Source organism: Tachypleus tridentatus, chromosome 12, assembly GCF_004210375.1.
Source record: "Tachypleus tridentatus isolate NWPU-2018 chromosome 12, ASM421037v1, whole genome shotgun sequence".
In the NCBI taxonomy this organism is placed as follows: Eukaryota; Metazoa; Arthropoda; class Merostomata; order Xiphosura; family Limulidae; genus Tachypleus; species Tachypleus tridentatus.
In genome coordinates, this window is record NC_134836.1 from 116662828 (window position 1) to 116682019 (window position 19192).

The 19192-nt window shown below is 31.7% G+C and overlaps 1 protein-coding gene across 1 annotated transcript in view; it reads right to left on the reverse strand.

Annotated features, from left to right (window-relative positions):
* Positions 1 to 19192, reverse strand: part of LOC143235739 (zinc finger MYND domain-containing protein 11-like) — a 42267-nt gene that overhangs the window by 1058 nt on the left and 22017 nt on the right. Inside the window, exons 5-11 of the mRNA XM_076473945.1 lie at positions 17979 to 18065; positions 15148 to 15331; positions 11503 to 11609; positions 6903 to 7021; positions 4284 to 4617; positions 3181 to 3276; positions 1909 to 2085 (exon numbers count right to left, since the gene is read on the reverse strand). Of these exons, the coding sequence (XP_076330060.1) occupies positions 1909 to 2085; positions 3181 to 3276; positions 4284 to 4617; positions 6903 to 7021; positions 11503 to 11609; positions 15148 to 15331; positions 17979 to 18065 (1104 nt within the window). The remainder of the gene's footprint in view (positions 1 to 1908; positions 2086 to 3180; positions 3277 to 4283; positions 4618 to 6902; positions 7022 to 11502; positions 11610 to 15147; positions 15332 to 17978; positions 18066 to 19192) is intronic.

Below are 19192 nucleotides of genomic sequence, written 5' to 3' on the forward strand. Positions count from 1 at the left end.
AACTGTAATGATGTGACACCTCAGCTAGTTATTACTTTGACAAAGAACCAACTGTAATGATGTGATCACCTCAGCTGGTTATTACTTTGACAAAGAATCAACTGTAATGATGTGATCACCTCAGCTGGTTATTACTTTGACAAAGAATCAACTGTAATGATGTGATCACCTCAGCTGGTTATTACTTTGACAAAGAATCAACTGTAATGATGTGATCACCTCAGCTGGTTATTACTTTGACAAAGAATCAACTGTAATGATGTGATCACCTCAGCTGGTTATTACTTTGACAAAGAATCAACTGTAATGATGTGATCACCTCAGCTGGTTATTACTTTGACAAAGAATCAACTGTAATGATGTGATCACCTCAGCTGGTTATTACTTTGACAAAGAATCAACTGTAATGATGTGATCACCTCAGCTGGTTATTACTTTGACAAAGAATCAACTGTAATGATGTGATCACCTCAGCTGTATTTATTACTTTGACAAAGAATCAACTGTAATGATGTGATCACCTCAGCTGGTTATTACTTTGACAAAGAATCAACTGTAATGATGTGATCACCTCAGCTGGTTATTACTTTGACAAAGAATCAACTGTAATGATGTGATCACCTCAGCTGGTTATTACTTTGACAAAGAATCAACTGTAATGATGTGATCACCTCAGCTGGTTATTACTTTGACAAAGAATCAACTGTAATGATGTGATCACCTCAGCTGGTTATTACTTTGACAAAGAACCAACTGTAATGATGTGATCACCTCAGTGGTTATTACTTTGACAAAGAATCAACTGTAATGATGTGATCACCTCAGCTGGTTATTACTTTGACAAAGAATCAACTGTAATGATGTGATCACCTCAGCTGGTTATTACTTTGACAAAGAATCAACTGTAATGATGTGATCACCCTCAGCTGGTTATTACTTGACAAAGAATCAACTGTAATGATGTGATCACCTCAGCTGGTTATTACTTTGACAAAGAATCAACTGTAATGATGTGATCACCCTAGCTGGTTATTACTTTGACAAAGAATCAACTGATGTGATCACCTCAGCTGGTTACTTTGACAAAGAATCAACTGTAATGATGTGATCACCTCAGCTGGTTATTACTTTGACAAAGAATCAACTGTAATGATGTGATCACCTCAGCTGGTTATTACTTTGACAAAGAAATCAACTGTAATGATGTGATCACCTCAGCTGGTTATTACTTTGACAAAGAATCAACTGTAATGATGTGATCACCTCAGCTGGTTATTACTTTGACAAAGAATCAACTGTAATGATGTGATCACCTCAGCTGGTTATTACTTTGACAAAGAATCAACTGTAATGATGTGATCACCTCAGCTGGTTATTACTTTGACAAAGAATCAACTGTAATGATGTGATCACCTCAGCTGGTTATTACTTTGACAAAGAATCAACTGTAATGATGTGATCACCTCAGCTGGTTATTACTTTGACAAAGAATCAGCTGTAATGATGTGATCACACTCAGCTGGATTATTACTTTGACAAAGAATCAACTGTAATGATGTGATTACCTCAGAGCTGGTTATTACTTTGACAAAGAATCAACTGTAATGATGTGATCACCTCAGCTGGTTATTACTTTGACAAAGAATCAACTGTAATGATGTGATCACCTCAGCTGGTTATTACTTTGACAAAGAATCAACTGTAATGATGTGATCACCTCAGCTGGTTATTACTTTGACAAAGAATCAACTGTAATGATGTGATCACCTCAGCTGGTTATTACTTTGACAAAGAATCAACTGTAATGATGTGATCACCTCAGCTGGTTATTACTTTGACAAAGAATCAACTGTAATGATGTGATCACCTCAGCTGGTTATTATTACCTTAATAATATATTGTACTCACTTTCTTCACCAACTTTTTCACAGCTTCTTCCTTCTCTACTTTGTGTTCCTTTTCAAATCTTTCTTTGAATTCCTTAAAAAGCTTGCTGTACTTTGCATTACATTTACAGTTGTCACCAGCTAACATACTGTCCTGTTTCTCAGTGCTGCCACCTTTAGAGAGTAGTCCAGTCAGAAGCTATAATATAACATTTAGTTCAAACACAATTACCTAAGGTTAACTTAAATCATTCAACTATTTAATGAAGAGAAATGTAAACGAATGTGAGAAATGTTGCAAAGTATCTTGTAGCTCCACCACCAGTTGTCTCTACGCATACTGATTAAACAGTTGTATAACACATCCTTCCCCTAAGGTAACCCCCCCCCAACAGTGAAACCCAAGATTTGTGAGACACTAGGCCAGTGTTCTACCCACTGAGCTAAAGGTTAACAACCAAGTACTGTAAGGTATTTCTTAACAAGTCAAACATTTTTACAGCTAGTGAGTGTATGATCACAATGTACAGTCTTTTTTTTTCATTACATACAGCTTTTTATGCAATTATTCAAAATGTCTGTGGTCAGAACAACATGGGAAACTTAGAAAAAACATAAGTACGTCAGCTGATTAAGTGTAATGTTTTAAAATAAAAAAGAAACCTCACTGTGTCAAAGGTATGAATAAAGAATAACTTTCTCGCTGGTATTCATAATGACTGTCCCTCAGTAGGTTTCTTAAAAGTCCCTAAACAGGCAGTAGAGGGTATCATGTCTCCATGACAACGCACTCTGGAATATCAGTAAGACAGTTGTGATTTCAGGCTAGCCCGCAATATGCTGTTACGTCCTTTAGCAAGATACTTTACCCTAGTCGTTTAAGTTTACAGAGCTGTTGGATGGGAGGTCCCTGAGAACATGTGTGTTATCATTTTCATCCATGTGTACCAATAAAGGCAGAGAATCTGTATTGTCGTATTTTGTATACAGTTGAGTATGATTCTTAACTAAAATAACTTTTTAAAAAAAGTCAAAGAAATCACACTTTGAAGAATTACATAAAACTTAGTACTAGCATTGGAAGTACTAATTGTACTTGTGCTTACTACAGTCAAATTAATTATCAACATGTAGGAAAGAACCCATAATATTACCATTTATTAACCAGCAAAGAGCATATGTGTGAGAGAGAACTTAATACAATAGAAAACGTGATATAAATAATGTTTAGACTACCATACCTCAAGCAGTGCATGGATGTAACTAGTTTGCAGTCTAGTAAGACATGTCTTACCTTTTTGGGAGTTTGTGTACAAACTGAAACCTTAGCTGAGAGGAACTCTTGGCTTGAAGATGACACCACATTATGATCATCTGGTGAGGCAGCTACCTAGATAAAAATAACAGTAGTTGACTATTTTATATTAAACAATTAGGTTAAATACTAAACCAAATTGGTGAAAAGTCTTCTAGTGTTACCAATTTGTAATTTTTAAAATACATTTGACGTACAAATTGAAAATTAAGGTTTAATGAATTTGTTTTGTAGCTACGAGGATTAATTAAAACATACGTCTCTTCCACGTCTACACCATCTCCAAGAACTGAAATTTAAATATGTTATTGTATGACATATTACTTAGTTTTTCTGTGTTTAAAGTCAGTCACAGTCTTGTGAGAACACACAGCACGTAAAATACCATTATTATATATTCTGAATATACACTTATCACGCCTTTCTTAACACTTCACCACAAAATAAATTCAGTTATCATTTTTGTCATCTTAGAAAACAATAAGCTGTTTAAACCCTACTGTACTATGGGTGTGTCAATAACAATCTAGATTTTGATCATTTTACAGTGTGTATATATATACTTTAACTGAATTACATAAATCTCAGTAAAACTAAAACTAAGTAGCACCTAGTTTTGAGTTTGAAAAAGCCACAATTTCACTTACATTTTCATTTAAGTTTTGTATTATGAAATTCCCAGAAACTTATTGATTAATATTGATTTATATACACGATTAACTTAATTCATATTCATTAACACATTTCTTTTAATACTTGATTTTACCATAAGTGGTTGGTAAAACAAGGCAAAAAAATTGAGAAAATGATTTATCTGTGACCTATGACCTTGCCTGCTACAATGCTGCAAGGTCAGGCTAGGTTACTTGATCAGCTTGTAACTGAATTCTCACCAATCACCGAAATTAACAGAACACTAATGATACACCCAAGCTGCCTTACAGTATTTGTATATCTGTAAATATTTGTTTAAAAGACTATATGGCATAGAGAAAACAATCATTTTAAAATTTGTTAGGAGGACCCAGAGAGCACAAATGTACATATCTAACACCCCAAGTGAATGAGTCACAGTTACGTACTTGTAGTACCTGTATCCTTGCTGTTTTTTGGGATAAACAAGGAGGACCTTCCTTTTCAAACTCTTCCCGGACCTCTGGAGACTCTCCTGGAAGTTCATTTGTTTTGTATCCAACACTAGAAGTATCCGAATATTTCCTTAGCTTTGCTCGAGAACAAGGTGCCGTTCCACACCTGGAAGATGTTGTTCGAGTGTAGGTTTGGTGATATTTCTTTACTAAGCCTTGATGATGCTTCAGTTCTTTCAGAGCTTTATTTAGAGAAGCTGTTCGTTTCACAGACAGTTTCTGCAGACTCGTACTGATAGGTCTGATGTTCTCACTTTCCACATTAGCCCTGGGTTAAGTGAATTAAAGTTCACATAATTAACTCCGTTTGAAAACTTGTATATCCAGGCTTTTAACCCTGTAACAGCAGGACTGTTATTGTGTTACGTTCATAAAACATTTAGCCAAATAAAAATTGTTGGCTTTTTTCATTGGTAACCTGGAAATGTCACACCACTGTCATTATTGTGTGTAAATTACGAAACAGTGTAACAGTTCTTTAAAACATGTTTAATGGATTAACTTTCCCAAACAAAATACTAAATTTTGATATGTAACAATGCTGACACTCTCCTTGTTATCATATATTGTTCTTAATATAAAAATATACATATACACATATATAATGTTAGTGAAAGAGGTCTTGTACGGAATGTTAGGTCTTTCTTTGGAGGATAACATATAATATTTTATACATGTTCAAAGAGGGAATATCTTTTAAAAAACTACTATTGCTAATAAAAATAACTACAAGGTACACATCACAATCAACTGAACACCTTACACAAGGTAGTTTTAAACAAAAAACCAGACATTTTCCACTAAAATTCAGTGAGATACAAAACAGAAATATATGCATTATTCACAGAACATATTGGTGACATATCATAAAAACACAATATAGAATAAAATAAATCTCATTGTTTCAAATGAAGAAAATGATGTTGAAAACTCCATCCTAGCCAGAAAAATGTAAAATTCTGTCATAATTTGGTACACGGAATACGAGACATGCCTACAAAAAATCAAAATTAAATAATATTCAACTGATACTTCAATACCAAATTATTAACAGGGTAAAAATATCCTGTCTGATACAATGTATGCACTGAAACATTAATGGTTGTATGTCCTGTCTGATACAAATGTGCGATTTACTGAAACATTAATGGTTGTATGTCCTGTCTGATACAGTGTATGCACTAAAACATTAATGGTTGTATGTCCTGTCTGATACAGCGCGTATGTACGAAACATTAAAGGTTGTATTTCCAATTAAAAAAAACAATTCTTGTTTGAATCACTAGAAAATTATTAAATCATTGATTCTACAATATCTTAACATCAAAGAGTATTTTGTCAATATAAGCACGGTAACAATGAATGTAGTGAGTGGCAGCTCATACATATTCCTAATCTAAGCTTTTAAATAAAACAAATATATTTTTTATGAATCATTACTTTTTAGTTTTAACAGTATCAAAGTGTAATAACTTTAAATACTTCTATAGCATAAATCACAATTTAACATTTCTGTAAGCAAAAAAAGGACAAATGTATTTAAACAAAGAACACTTAACACATCAGAATGGCCCATTGCAATGTCAACAGTAGAACTGTGAAACATCTGAGCACAGTATGATACTTCCTTTCACTAAGTTACATTTTGCACTATCCATTGAAGAGTCACAGAACTCTCTATAGATGTAGTTCTTTCTCAACTTTCTCGCACTAACTTTTTACAACAATACTGCAGGACATGTGAACAACAATCAACACAGGTAAGAAGTTATAGTGTAACAATAAGAATATTTGTACCTGTAACTGAGACTATGTTAAATAAATTTGTGTTCACAGAATTTTCAGTAACAAGTAACCAACTGCAGATGCAAGTTTATCACTGGGTCACGAGTTTGTTTTTGAATATGGGAGATTAGAAAAAATTAGAATCAATCTCAGGGTTTGTTATAAAAAAAATACTGAAATCCCTTACCCAATAACAAATAATGCTAATAAATTCACTGACCACTGTCCATCAGGTCAATTTTAGTATAAATAGATGATCAGTAGAAGTTGAACAAATGTATGGTATCACTGAATATAAGCATATAGAAAATAATAGGAAGAGACAACTCTAACTCAAATAAATTAATAAAACTATGAAACTTTTGTTCAAGTTTTCATGCAGTAAGACAAGAGATGTACATCCAAACAAGTAAGTTGTCTTCAAGTGTGCGCATGGTTAGCCAGTTAGCAATAAAACGTTACCATAGGAAATGGAAAACAGTGCCCAAACAGGTTGCCCTGTCCCTGAAGTTAATAAAGCTCAAAACCTAGATTATTTAACTAATGAGGCATAGAACAGCATGTTTCATTATATTTAAGGTTAACAAAGGTTTGTTGGTTTTAATCCTCCATTAACCCGTGTGATAAAGTACAAGCAGGAGCCATGGATAAGATACTTTCAAATTTTTTGTTAAGATTGTAAGAAGACCAGATTTTTTTACAAATTGTTGCTTCAACTTGGCTGTTTGGGTTATTGAAAGTATGGTAAAGTTAATAACAAACTCATACCTTTGATGATATCCACCAAAGAATCTGACATCATACATATTATTTTCTTGTTTTATAACTTTTGCCGGCCAATATGGGAATCCCTTTTGTCTTGCCCAAACCAATTTATGAGGTGGATTCTGTGAAAACAAATTCTTATACATAAATAGTACAAAACAAAAACTGTCCTACTGTAACCTGTGTAAGTTTTGTTTCTTACTCAATATGGTTCAACCCTAAAGATAAATTACTTAACAGGTAATGCTTGTTCTATAATGAGATCAGACTTTCTAAATCATCATGGAAATACTTAACAACTTGGGTAAAATACAGCATTGCTGGTCATTATTAAGTTAATTAATTATAAAATAAAATATGTAGCATGATAAATTACTATACATGTAATACTGGTTTGGTTGGCAAGTTTTCTTGGAATAAAATTTCTCCTATCAAAGTTGCATAGTTTAACAACAATTAACGTCAGTACGAGGATCCCCTGCTTAGTACTGGTTCTACTACAAGTCTGAATAAAACACATCACAAATTCCATTTATTCAACGCATATTGAAAAATGATTATGTTAATAAACGATTGTTCAAAATATGCTCAATCTGAAAGGATAATTACTGAACTTTATTATCAAGTTCATCCTAATGACTTTTGGACAACATCTGAACAATGAACAGTTGGAATGCAATGTCATAAACAACATTTCTTGATAACAAGAAACCCACTTGAAATAAAAATGTATCTCAGAATGGCTAGTATGGGTATTAACACTTTTATTGGTAAACAGAGAACAATATTTCGACCTTCCAAGGTCCTCTTCAGGTTAATGAATAGAGAGTTTGCAACTGACTGTTGCTGGGCACATGTATTAGCAACAAGAGCATAAACAGGTACAGGATTGTAGGGAGCATTGCAGTTGGATGTTAGATTGTTAATCAGTATAGGTATAAAGGTGTTCCTATATACTGGGGTTTAGTTGTTGTATAAGTAGAGCTTCTTTGATTTTGCACTTGTTTATATTTGTTTCCCTACTTAGTATCTTCGCTTGGCACTTTCTGTGGTTATGTTGTGTTTTGTTTTTTTTTCATTTGCAGTGTTCCAAAATGTGTGAAGGTGTTTTTTTGTGTTCTTTGAATCTGTTTCCATTTTTCTGCTTGTTTCTCCAATATAGACGACGTAGCAGTTGTCACATTGTATTTTATAAATAATGTTGGTGTTATGTTTGTCAGAGTAGTTTTTACATAGTATGGACTTTAGTTTTGTACCCAGTTTTTGAATAAATGTGGTCTTCACTGGAATGTTGTGTTTTGTTATAAAGTTTTTCCAATTGTTGGTTTATTTTTTTTTTGCTGATGTTGGGAACATATGGTATGCAGCAGTGTAAGGTTTTGTATAATTTGTTGTATCTTAGGATTTATTGTTGTTGGTGTAGGTATGTGCATATAAATTTTTTACATGGTTTTTTGGAGGAAATTTGTTAATCTTGATGAAGTGTTGTTTTATTTTGTTGATTTCATCATTAACTTTATCAAGTGAACATAGTTTTGTGGTTGTGTTTATTTGGTTTCTTAATATGTTGAGTTTTGTTTTTGTTTCATGTGCTGAGTCCCAGGGAATGTATAGTCCAATATGGGTGAATTTTCTGTGGATTTCTGTTTTAAATTGTGTATTGGTTCTAGTGATTTTGAGGTTGAGAAATGCTATTTGATTAGTCTTTCCTGTACACAGGTAAACTTGATGTTGAGGTGTATTGAGTTAAAGTGATTGAAAAATCTAAGTGTGTTCTGTAGATGTGAATCCAACAATTGTATCATCAACATACCTGTACCAGTATAGTGGTGGGTGTAAAGCTGACTTAATCGCTTGTGATTTAATCTCTGTCACAAAAATGTTGGCTAGAACTGGTGACAGGAGATTCCTCATACTTAGGCCATTTAGTTGTAGGTAGTTTTTGAACATTAAGTTAGTTTTGGTGGTAGTGCATTCTATAAGGATTGCTAATTGGTTGCTGTGGATGTGTATCAATGGGTTGGGGTTTTAAATATAAAGTTCTAAAGCTATCTTGCAGGCTTCAGTTGTTGGGACTTCTGTAAAGAGGAGATTACATCACAACCGGCCATTAATGCTGTATGATTTAGTTGATTAAGAACGTAGTTAAAGTTAAACGTGTATTTGGAAAAGAAGCCGCTGATGTTAGACACTAACAAAATGTCCACAGTATATATTATATATATAACACTTCAAAACAGTATCTCAAACAACTTTATAACACTTCAAAACAGTGTCTCAAACAACTTTATAACACTTCAAAACAGTATCTCAAACAACTTTATAACACTTCAAAACAGTATCTCAAACAACTTTATAACACTTCAAAACAGTATCTCAAACAACTTTATAACACTTCAAAACAGTATCTCAAACAACTTTATAACACTTCAAAACAGTGTCTCAAACAACTTTATAACACTTCAAAACAGTATCTCAAACAACTTTATAACACTTCAAAACAGTGTCTCAAACAACTTTATAACACTTCAAAACAGTATCTCAAACAACTTTATAACACTTCAAAACAGTATCTCAAACAACTTTATAACACTTCAAAACAGTATCTCAAACAACTTTATAACACTTCAAAACAGTATCTCAAACAACTTTATAACACTTCAAAACAGTATCTCAAACAACTTTATAACACTTCAAAACAGTATCTCAAACAACTTTATAACACTTCAAAACAGTATCTCAAACAACTTTATAACACTTCAAAACAGTATCTCAAACAACTTTATAACACTTCAAAACAGTGTCTCAAACAACTTTATAACACTTCAAAACAGTATCTCAAACAACTTTTTATAACACTTCAAAACAGTATCTCAAACAACTTTATAACACTTCAAAACAGTATCTCAAACAACTTTATAACACTTCAAAACAGTATCTCAAACAACTTTATAACACTTCAAAACAGTGTCTCAAACAACTTTATAACACTTCAAAACAGTATCTCAAACAACTTTATAACACTTCAAAACAGTGTCTCAAACAACTTTATAACACTTCAAAAAACAGTATCTCAAACAACTTTATAACACTTCAAAACAGTATCTCAAACAACTTTATAACACTTCAAAACAGTATCTCAAACAACTTTATAACACTTCAAACAGTATCTCAAACAACTTTATAACACTTCAAAACAGTATCTCAAACAACTTTATAACACTTCAAAACAGTATCTCAAACAACTTTATAACACTTCAAAACAGTATCTCAAACAACTTTATAACACTTCAAAACAGTATCTCAAACAACTTTTCCAAAGAATTTTTACAAAATAAAACAACACTTCATCAACATCAACAAATTTCCTCTAAAAAAACTGTTGAAAAAATTATACACACACACCTAGACCAACAACAAACAAACAACAAAATCCCACAAAACCTTACACTGCTGCATACCATATGTTCCCAACACCAGCAAAAAAATAACCATTTGGAAAAAACTTATGACAAAACACAACATTCCAGTAAAGACCAAATTTATTCAAAAACCAAGTGCAAAACAAAAGTCCATACTCTGTAAAAACTACACTAACAAACACAACACCAACATTATTTATAAAATACAATGCAACAACTGCCACAACTTATGTATTGGAAAAATAAGCAGAATAATGGAAACCGGATTCAGAGTACACAAAGAAAACACCTTCACACATTTGTGAACTCTGCAAGTCAAATAAACACAACATGACCATAGAAAACACTTGGATATTAAGTAGGGAAACGAATATAAACAATCGCAGAATCAAAGCTCTACTTACACAACAACTAAACCAAAATTAAACCAATATAGCGGAACACATTTATACCTACAATCCCTTGCCCGTTTGTATTCATCCCTAATATATATGCCCAGCAACAGTCAATTGCAAACTCTCTATTCATTAACCTGAAGATGACCTAGGAAGATCAAAACTTTGTTTCCTTCTTATCAATAAAACTGTTAATACCCATACCAGCCGTTCTGAGATACATAAACATTTAGACACAAGTCTATATATTACTTGAGAATCTTAAATATTCCAATGATTGAACTCCTATTATATAAATATTACCAACATCACCTTTTACAACTTGCTCTGTAAGAACAACACAAGTACTCTCAAGTGTCTGTAGCAATGATTTTCTCCAAGTTTCTTCTTATTCTACCAATGGCACAGAAATGAGATAGAGTTAGATCATAAGATAACAACATACACCTGAGTTGTTCAATGTCCATAGTTTGTGAACCATGTAAAAATAGTGTCTTCTTTCCTCCATAAATCTGTGATGTGTGGTTTTAAGACTGTCATGCAATATCTTTCACTGGATACAGATGAATACTGTTCAAGGAAAAATCAGCTGAGGTAAAGAATGAAACCTGAGGCAATTTTACAAGCCTGTTAAATTATCACTTCTTTGAATCAGACACTGTCATAAGACCAATAACACTGCTCCTTTCAACAAACTAAAAGTACTATTTTAATGAGAAAATCTAACTTTTTATTTTCTAACAACTGAATACTCACACACGGCTGACAAAACCAAAACTTGTCTACCTTCTCGTTCGACATAAGATAACAATCTTGACACTGTCGAATCTCTCCTAAGTCATAGATACAATCCTGTAACATCTGCCTTGCTATGTCTGCCATTACACTATGAACTGAAAACAATAATAAACATTTCACAATAGTACACCTTCTTTAGAACTATTAGAATGTATTTTACTACTTCAAATACAGGTTAAAACATTTCACAATAGTACATCTTCTTTAGAACTATTAGAATGTATTTTACTACTTCAAATACAGGTTAAAACATTTCACAATAGTACATCTTCTTTAGAACTATTAGAATGTATTTTACTACTTCAAATACAGGTTAAAACATTTCACAATAGTACATCTTCTTTTGAACTATTAGAATGTATTTTACTACTTAAAATACAGGTTAAAACATTTCACAATAGTACATCTTCTTTAGAACTATTAGAATGTATTTTACTACTTCAAATACAGGTTAAAACATTTCACAATAGTACATCTTCTTTAGAACTATTAGAATGTATTTTACTACTTCAAATACAGGTTAAAACATTTCACAATAGTACATCTTCTTTTGAACTATTAGAATGTATTTTACTACTTTAAATACATGTTAAAACGTTTCACAATAGTACATCTTCTTTAGAACTATTAGAATGTATTTTACTACTTTAAATACATGTTAAAACGTTTCACAATAGTACATCTTCTTTAGAACTATTAGAATGTATTTTACTTCTTTAAATACAGGTTAAAACATTTCACAATAGTACATCTTCTTTAGAACTATTAGAATGTATTTTACTACTTTAAATACATGTTAAAACGTTTCACAATAGTACATCTTCTTTAGAACTATTAGAATGTATTTTACTTCTTTAAATACATGTTAAAACGTTTCACAATAGTACATCTTCTTTAGAACTATCAGAATGTATTTTACTTCTTTAAATACATGTTAAAACATTTCACAATAGTACATCTTCTTTAGAACTATTAGAATGTATTTTACTACTTCAAATACAGGTTAAAACATTTCACAATAGTACATCTTCTTTAGAACTATTAGAATGTATTTTACTACTTCAAATACAGGTTAAAACATTTCACAATAGTACATCTTCTTTTGAACTATTAGAATGTATTTTACTACTTAAAATACAGGTTAAAACATTTCACAATAGTACATCTTCTTTAGAACTATTAGAATGTATTTTACTACTTTAAATACATGTTAAAACGTTTCACAATAGTACATCTTCTTTAGAACTATTAGAATGTATTTTACTTCTTTAAATACAGGTTAAAACATTTCACAATAGTACATCTTCTTTAGAACTATCAGAATGTATTTTACTACTTTAAATACATGTTAAAACGTTTCACAATAGTACATCTTCTTTAGAACTATTAGAATGTATTTTACTTCTTTAAATACAGGTTAAAACATTTCACAATAGTACATCTTCTTTAGAACTATCAGAATGTATTTTACTTCTTTAAATACATGTTAAAACATTTCACAATAGTACATCTTCTTTAGAACTATTAGAATGTATTTTACTACTTCAAATACAGGTTAAAACATTTCACAATAGTACATCTTCTTTAGAACTATTAGAATGTATTTTACTACTTTAAATACATGTTAAAACGTTTCACAATAGTACATCTTCTTTAGAACTATTAGAATGTATTTTACTTCTTTAAATACAGGTTAAAACATTTCACAATAGTACATCTTCTTTAGAACTATCAGAATGTATTTTACTTCTTTAAATACATGTTAAAATGTTTCACAATAGTACATCTTCTTTAGAACTATTAGAATGTATTTTACTTCTTTAAATACATGTTAAAATGTTTCACAATAGTACACCTTCTTAGAAGTATTATAATATATTTTACCACTTTAAATACAATGTAAACCATTTCACAATAGTACAACTTCTTTAGAACTATTAAAATGTATTTTACCACTTTAAATACAGGTTAAAACTTATTAAAACTGTCAATATTATGAACACATTTCTTTCAATGCAGAACACCACAATGGGCTATGTAAGATGTGTCTAGTCATGGAATGAGACTGATTCTCAAACTCTAGTCTGATGAGTCCTCAAACTTGGTATTGAGTAACTTGATTATTCTAAAAACTCTCAGAAGGAAATCAATAAATAATGAAAGAGTTTTTCTAGTATGAATGTGGATAACTTAAGAAGACACAATATAAATTATTTGATGAAAACCACTAAAAAAGTTTATTAAAAAAACAAGAGAACCACTATAAAATATCTAAACTTTTATAACCATTCTGAGGAGAAAGACATTAAAAGTATTAATGTATAACTACCTATGTTCCTCAATGAGCATGATAATATATAAGTATAAAACAATAGAAACTAAATACTAATTTATAAATACAACATTCTCTTTCTGTGATAATATATAAAGTATAAAACAATAGAAACTAATTACTAATTTATAAATACAACATTCTCTTTCTGTGATAATATATAAGTATAAAACAATAGAAACTAAATACTAATTTATAAATACAACATTCTCTTTCTGTGATAATATATAAGTATAAAACAATAGAAACTAAATACTAATTTATAAATACAACATTCTCTTTCTGTGATAATATATAAGTATAAAACAATAGAAACTAAATACTAATTTATAAATACAACATTCTCTTTCTGTGATAATATATAAGTATAAAACAATAGAAACTAAATACTAATTTATAAATACAACATTCTCTTTCTGTGATAATATATAAGTATAAAACAATAGAAACTAAATACTAATTTATAAATACAACATTCTCTTTCTGTGATAATATATAAGTATAAAACAATAGAAACTAATTACTAATTTATAAATACAACATTCTCTTTCTGTGATGATGAGTAATCTAGATAATTTCTCATTACATCTTGTTCACCGAGTTTTTGTCCGTGTTTGTGTGCATCACTCAGAAACACAATTGTACACAAACTTTCACAAGTTTAACAATGACATCATCAAAGTAGATATCTGAACCAATTCTTCCTTTATCCATACCTTTCACCACTTTATTTTTAATGCATCATCTAAAACTTCCTAAACTTAACTATTTGTATGCAGTTTTACCTCGGTAAACAGTCACATACTCACAGTTTTATTAATGCTTGTCTCTGGTTAACAACTTGTATAAAATTTCCCTCAACCTTGTATGCCAGATTCCACAAACACATTTTAAATATCTTCTGAAAAAAATCAAATTTACATTTTTCGTACCTATCTCCTCAAACTCAGTTTTTTAAACATCTCTGTTTTGAAATGTTTTGACACAAATAATCGAATAGATTTTGCATTCACTGATCCCATATATATACATTTCAAAATCTTTCCGTTAGCATAAAATAAACTTGTATACTGCTTTTAAAACACACTATGTATGTAAGTTAATACCGTTGGAAGTTAAGTTGAAAATTTGGCATAGAAACCAACAGGGAAGCTGTTGTGGCAGTAGGCTAACCTGAGTGAAAGGGAAGGAGTTTAGGAACTTAAAAGGAATTTTGAAAAAGGAAACATTTATACACCAAAATAGTTGGTTAATGTACATTAGAAACAGAAACTAGTAATATAGGACTAGCCTGAACCTACCTCCAAAGTAAATAACAGTGTTATGTACGACATTCTGTGCGTCCAGCTGAAACTCTTCAAGACATCTGTACTGCTGTGTCTTTGCTTTTCCTTCCATGTTGAGTATATCCATTTTCTTGTAGATAAGGTGATCCTGCCTCCACTGTTTGTCCTCTGTGTGAGCCATCTTATGCAGTTCCCGTGTCTATTACGTGAAACACGTATTACTAGTATAGACTGTCATGTCTATTACAAGGAACTAGTATTACTAGTTTAACATGTCTACAACACACATTAAGAGTATACAGTGTCCTGTCTATTACATGAAACTTATCACTAGTATATCCTATCTTGTCTATTACCTGAAACATGTTATTACTAGTTTAACATGTGTAATACACACTGTTGTGTCCACTACATGAAACATATATTACTAGTATACATTGTTCTGTCCATTATGTTAAACATGTATTACTAGTATACACTGTCCTGTCCACTACATGCCATGAGTATTACTAGTATACATTGTCCTGTCAACTACATGCCACAAGTATTACTAGTATACATTGTCCTGTCCACTACATGCCACAAGTATTACTGGTATACACACTACATCCACAAGTATTACTGGTATACACTTGTCCTACATGCCACAAGTGTCCACCTACATGCCACAAGTATTACTGTACACATTGTCCTGTCCACTACATGCCCCACTGGTCCTCCTGTCCACTACATCCACAAGTATTACTGGTATACACTGTCCTGTCCACTACATGCCACAAGTATTACTGGTATACATTGTCCTGTCCACTACATGCCACAAGTGTTACTGTCCCTGTCCACTACATGCCACAAGTATTACTGGTATACACTGTCCTGTCCACTACATCCACAAGTATTACTGGTATACACTGTCCTGTCCACCACTACATGCCACAAGTATTACTGGTATACACTTCCTGTCCTACATGCCACAAGTATTACTGGTCCACTGTCCTGTCCACTACATCCACAAGTATTACTGGTATACACTGTCCTGTCCACTACATGCCACAAGTATTACTGGTATCCTGTCCACTGTCCACTGGTATACACTGCCTGTCCACTACATGCCACAAGTATTACTGGTATACACTGTCCTGTCCACTACATACCACAAGTATTAATGTTATACACTGTCATGTCCACTACATGCCACAAGTATTACTGGTATACACTGTCCTGTCCACTACATGCTACAAGTATTACTGGTATGCACTGTCTTGTCCATTACATGAAACACATATTGCTACTAACATTACAAAGCAACTCTGTCATCTAATTTTACTACTATGAAAATTAAGTGTTAAAGTCACTTCTTTTCAATGCAAGTAATAATTTGTTTGAAAAACTTTGTATAGTACTGCAGCAACATATGGCTACCATGCTGTCTTAGGTATGTGCCTTCTAGAAAATAGAAAATACTACATTAATTTGCTTAATTCTTTAGAAAAACAAACAAATGACTATTTACTGTCTGTAAACAAATAGTTTAATATTTCATTTAATAAACACTGGCAAAATTTATGGGTTTGAGAATCTTTGTGTATTTTTAAGGCAGTGTCTAACGTTTACGAGAAATACCAACATTGGGCATGTGCAAATGTGTGGAATTTCAGCAAACACGGTAACACAGTCACTATCAGAGAATTTATGCATGTGAGGAATTTATCTCATGATATGTAAAGATGAAAAGAAATATTCATTCAATACATACGTGAGAAGTTCACTACACTATAAACAACAGGACCTGTAACTCATAAGATAGGTGCAGAGTAGTGAAGCCTCAGTTGATAACTAATACCAGCTGCGCAACATTAATTAAATGCAAGTAGAAAAGACGTACTGAAGTTTTAAAGTGTCTCTGTGTGGCTTCATTCAATGCACTTTCAAACTGGAACATAAAAACATCACATCAGCTGTATTAAAAAAGTTGCATTGCTGTGTGTAACACGAAAGACTGAATTTCAAATAAGCCCAATTTGAATCGCAAAGTGTGACATGATATGGGTCAAGCTATCTCTTGCAATGTTAAGAAGCATTAAAATGATTCAAATTTGACTTGAGTGGGCAAATGTGATTAATGGCTGAAAATACTGCTGAGAGCAAAGGTGACCAACTGGTGAAACAATGCATTCAGGCCTTTGAAAGTAAGAACACATTTAATTAGCTATACTCAATACCAGGTTGATTTGTAGTTAGGATCTATACTGGTAGCTTGTTTTGATTATTTATATCAAACTTCTAAACATGTGTCAACAGCAACATCCTTAACCTTAAGAACATTACTTTTGACTGTCTCTTAACTTATTTTACAAGATAGAAAATCTGTATACAACAAAATGTATCTTACTGAATGTGTTACAGCCTATTATACATTTTGATCTCAGGATATTTACTGAAAAAAAGAGTTTGTTTGTTTTGAATTTCATGCAAAGCTACACAAGAGTTATCTGTGATAGCTGTCCCTAATTTTGCTGTGCAAGTCTAGACAGAAGACAGCTAGTTATCACCATTCACCTCCAACTCTTGGGATACTCTTTTACCAATGAAAGGTGGGGTTGACCATCACATTATAAAACCCCCACAACCGAAAGGGAAAGCACATTTGGCGTGACAGGGATTCGGACCTGCGACCCTAAGATTGTGAGTTCGGTGCTCTAACCACCTGACAATGCCAGGCCCAAATAAGAGTGAAACTAACAAAGTCTTATTAACTAATTTATGTGTACCATGCTATCATTAATATACCAGATTCATATTATTGTATTTATGAAAAATATTTCATTGTTTGGTGTTTTAAATCTTACTTTTTCTTTCAGTCTTAGGCAGGTGTAGCTGAGCAGGATGTTTAATTCATGTTTTTTAACTTTCATTTCTCTTTTACTTTTCAATGCCTATAGGAAAATAAACAAGAATGTATTACCACCAAAATACTGAAACTATGTTTTAGAAACAATACCACCTTTAGTTACTTGTAATACTCTGTCAAAAGAAACGTGCTCGAGCCAAATTAATTGGGTACAAGAGTTGAAGATTTACAAGTTGTTATTGTTAGTTTGATACAAACTTTCATTTTTAATTTGGTTCTAATTTTTCCATCAAAACAGAACTGTTCAAATATAATTAGCAAAACTGGTCACAAACCAATAATTTAACAATAAAAAACACAATATACAATAAAATAGTGCACATATTAAGTATCAGGATAATACCTAACTTCCACCTCCTATATATACATACATACACACATCTTACTGACATTTTTACTCAGCTTATAACAAGTAATATGAAAAAAAACACACACAGCCAATACCATATTATGTTTCTTATACACCTTTTACAAAAAACACAGACAATACAACCTGACATATTTACAGATTCTAGAAGTATGTTTCTTACACATTTTGCAAAAGGACAGACAATACAACCTAAAATATTTACAGATTCTAGAAGTATGTTTCTTATACGTTTGTAAAAGGACAGACAATACAACCTGACATATTTACAGATTATAGAAGTATGTTTCTTATACATTTTGTAAAAGGACAGACAATACAACCTGACATATTTACAGATTATAGAAGTATGTTTCTTATACATTTTGCAAAAAGGACAGACAATACAACCTGACATATTTACGGATTCTAGAAGTATGTTTCTTATACATCTTGTAAAAAGGACAGACAATACAACCTGACATATTTACAGATTTAGAAGTATTCTTATACATTTTGCAAAAAAGACAGACAATATGACATATTTACAGATTATACATTTTGTAAAATTTTGCAAAAGGACAGACAATACAACCTGACATATTTACAGATTCTAGAAGTATGTTTCTTATACATTTTGTAAAAGGACAGACAATACAACCTGACATATTTACAGATTCTAGAAGTATGTTTCTTATACATTTTGTAAAAGGACAGACAATACAACCTGACATATTTACAGATTCTAGAAGTATGTTTCTTATACATCTTGTAAAAAGGACAGACAATACAACCTGACATATTTA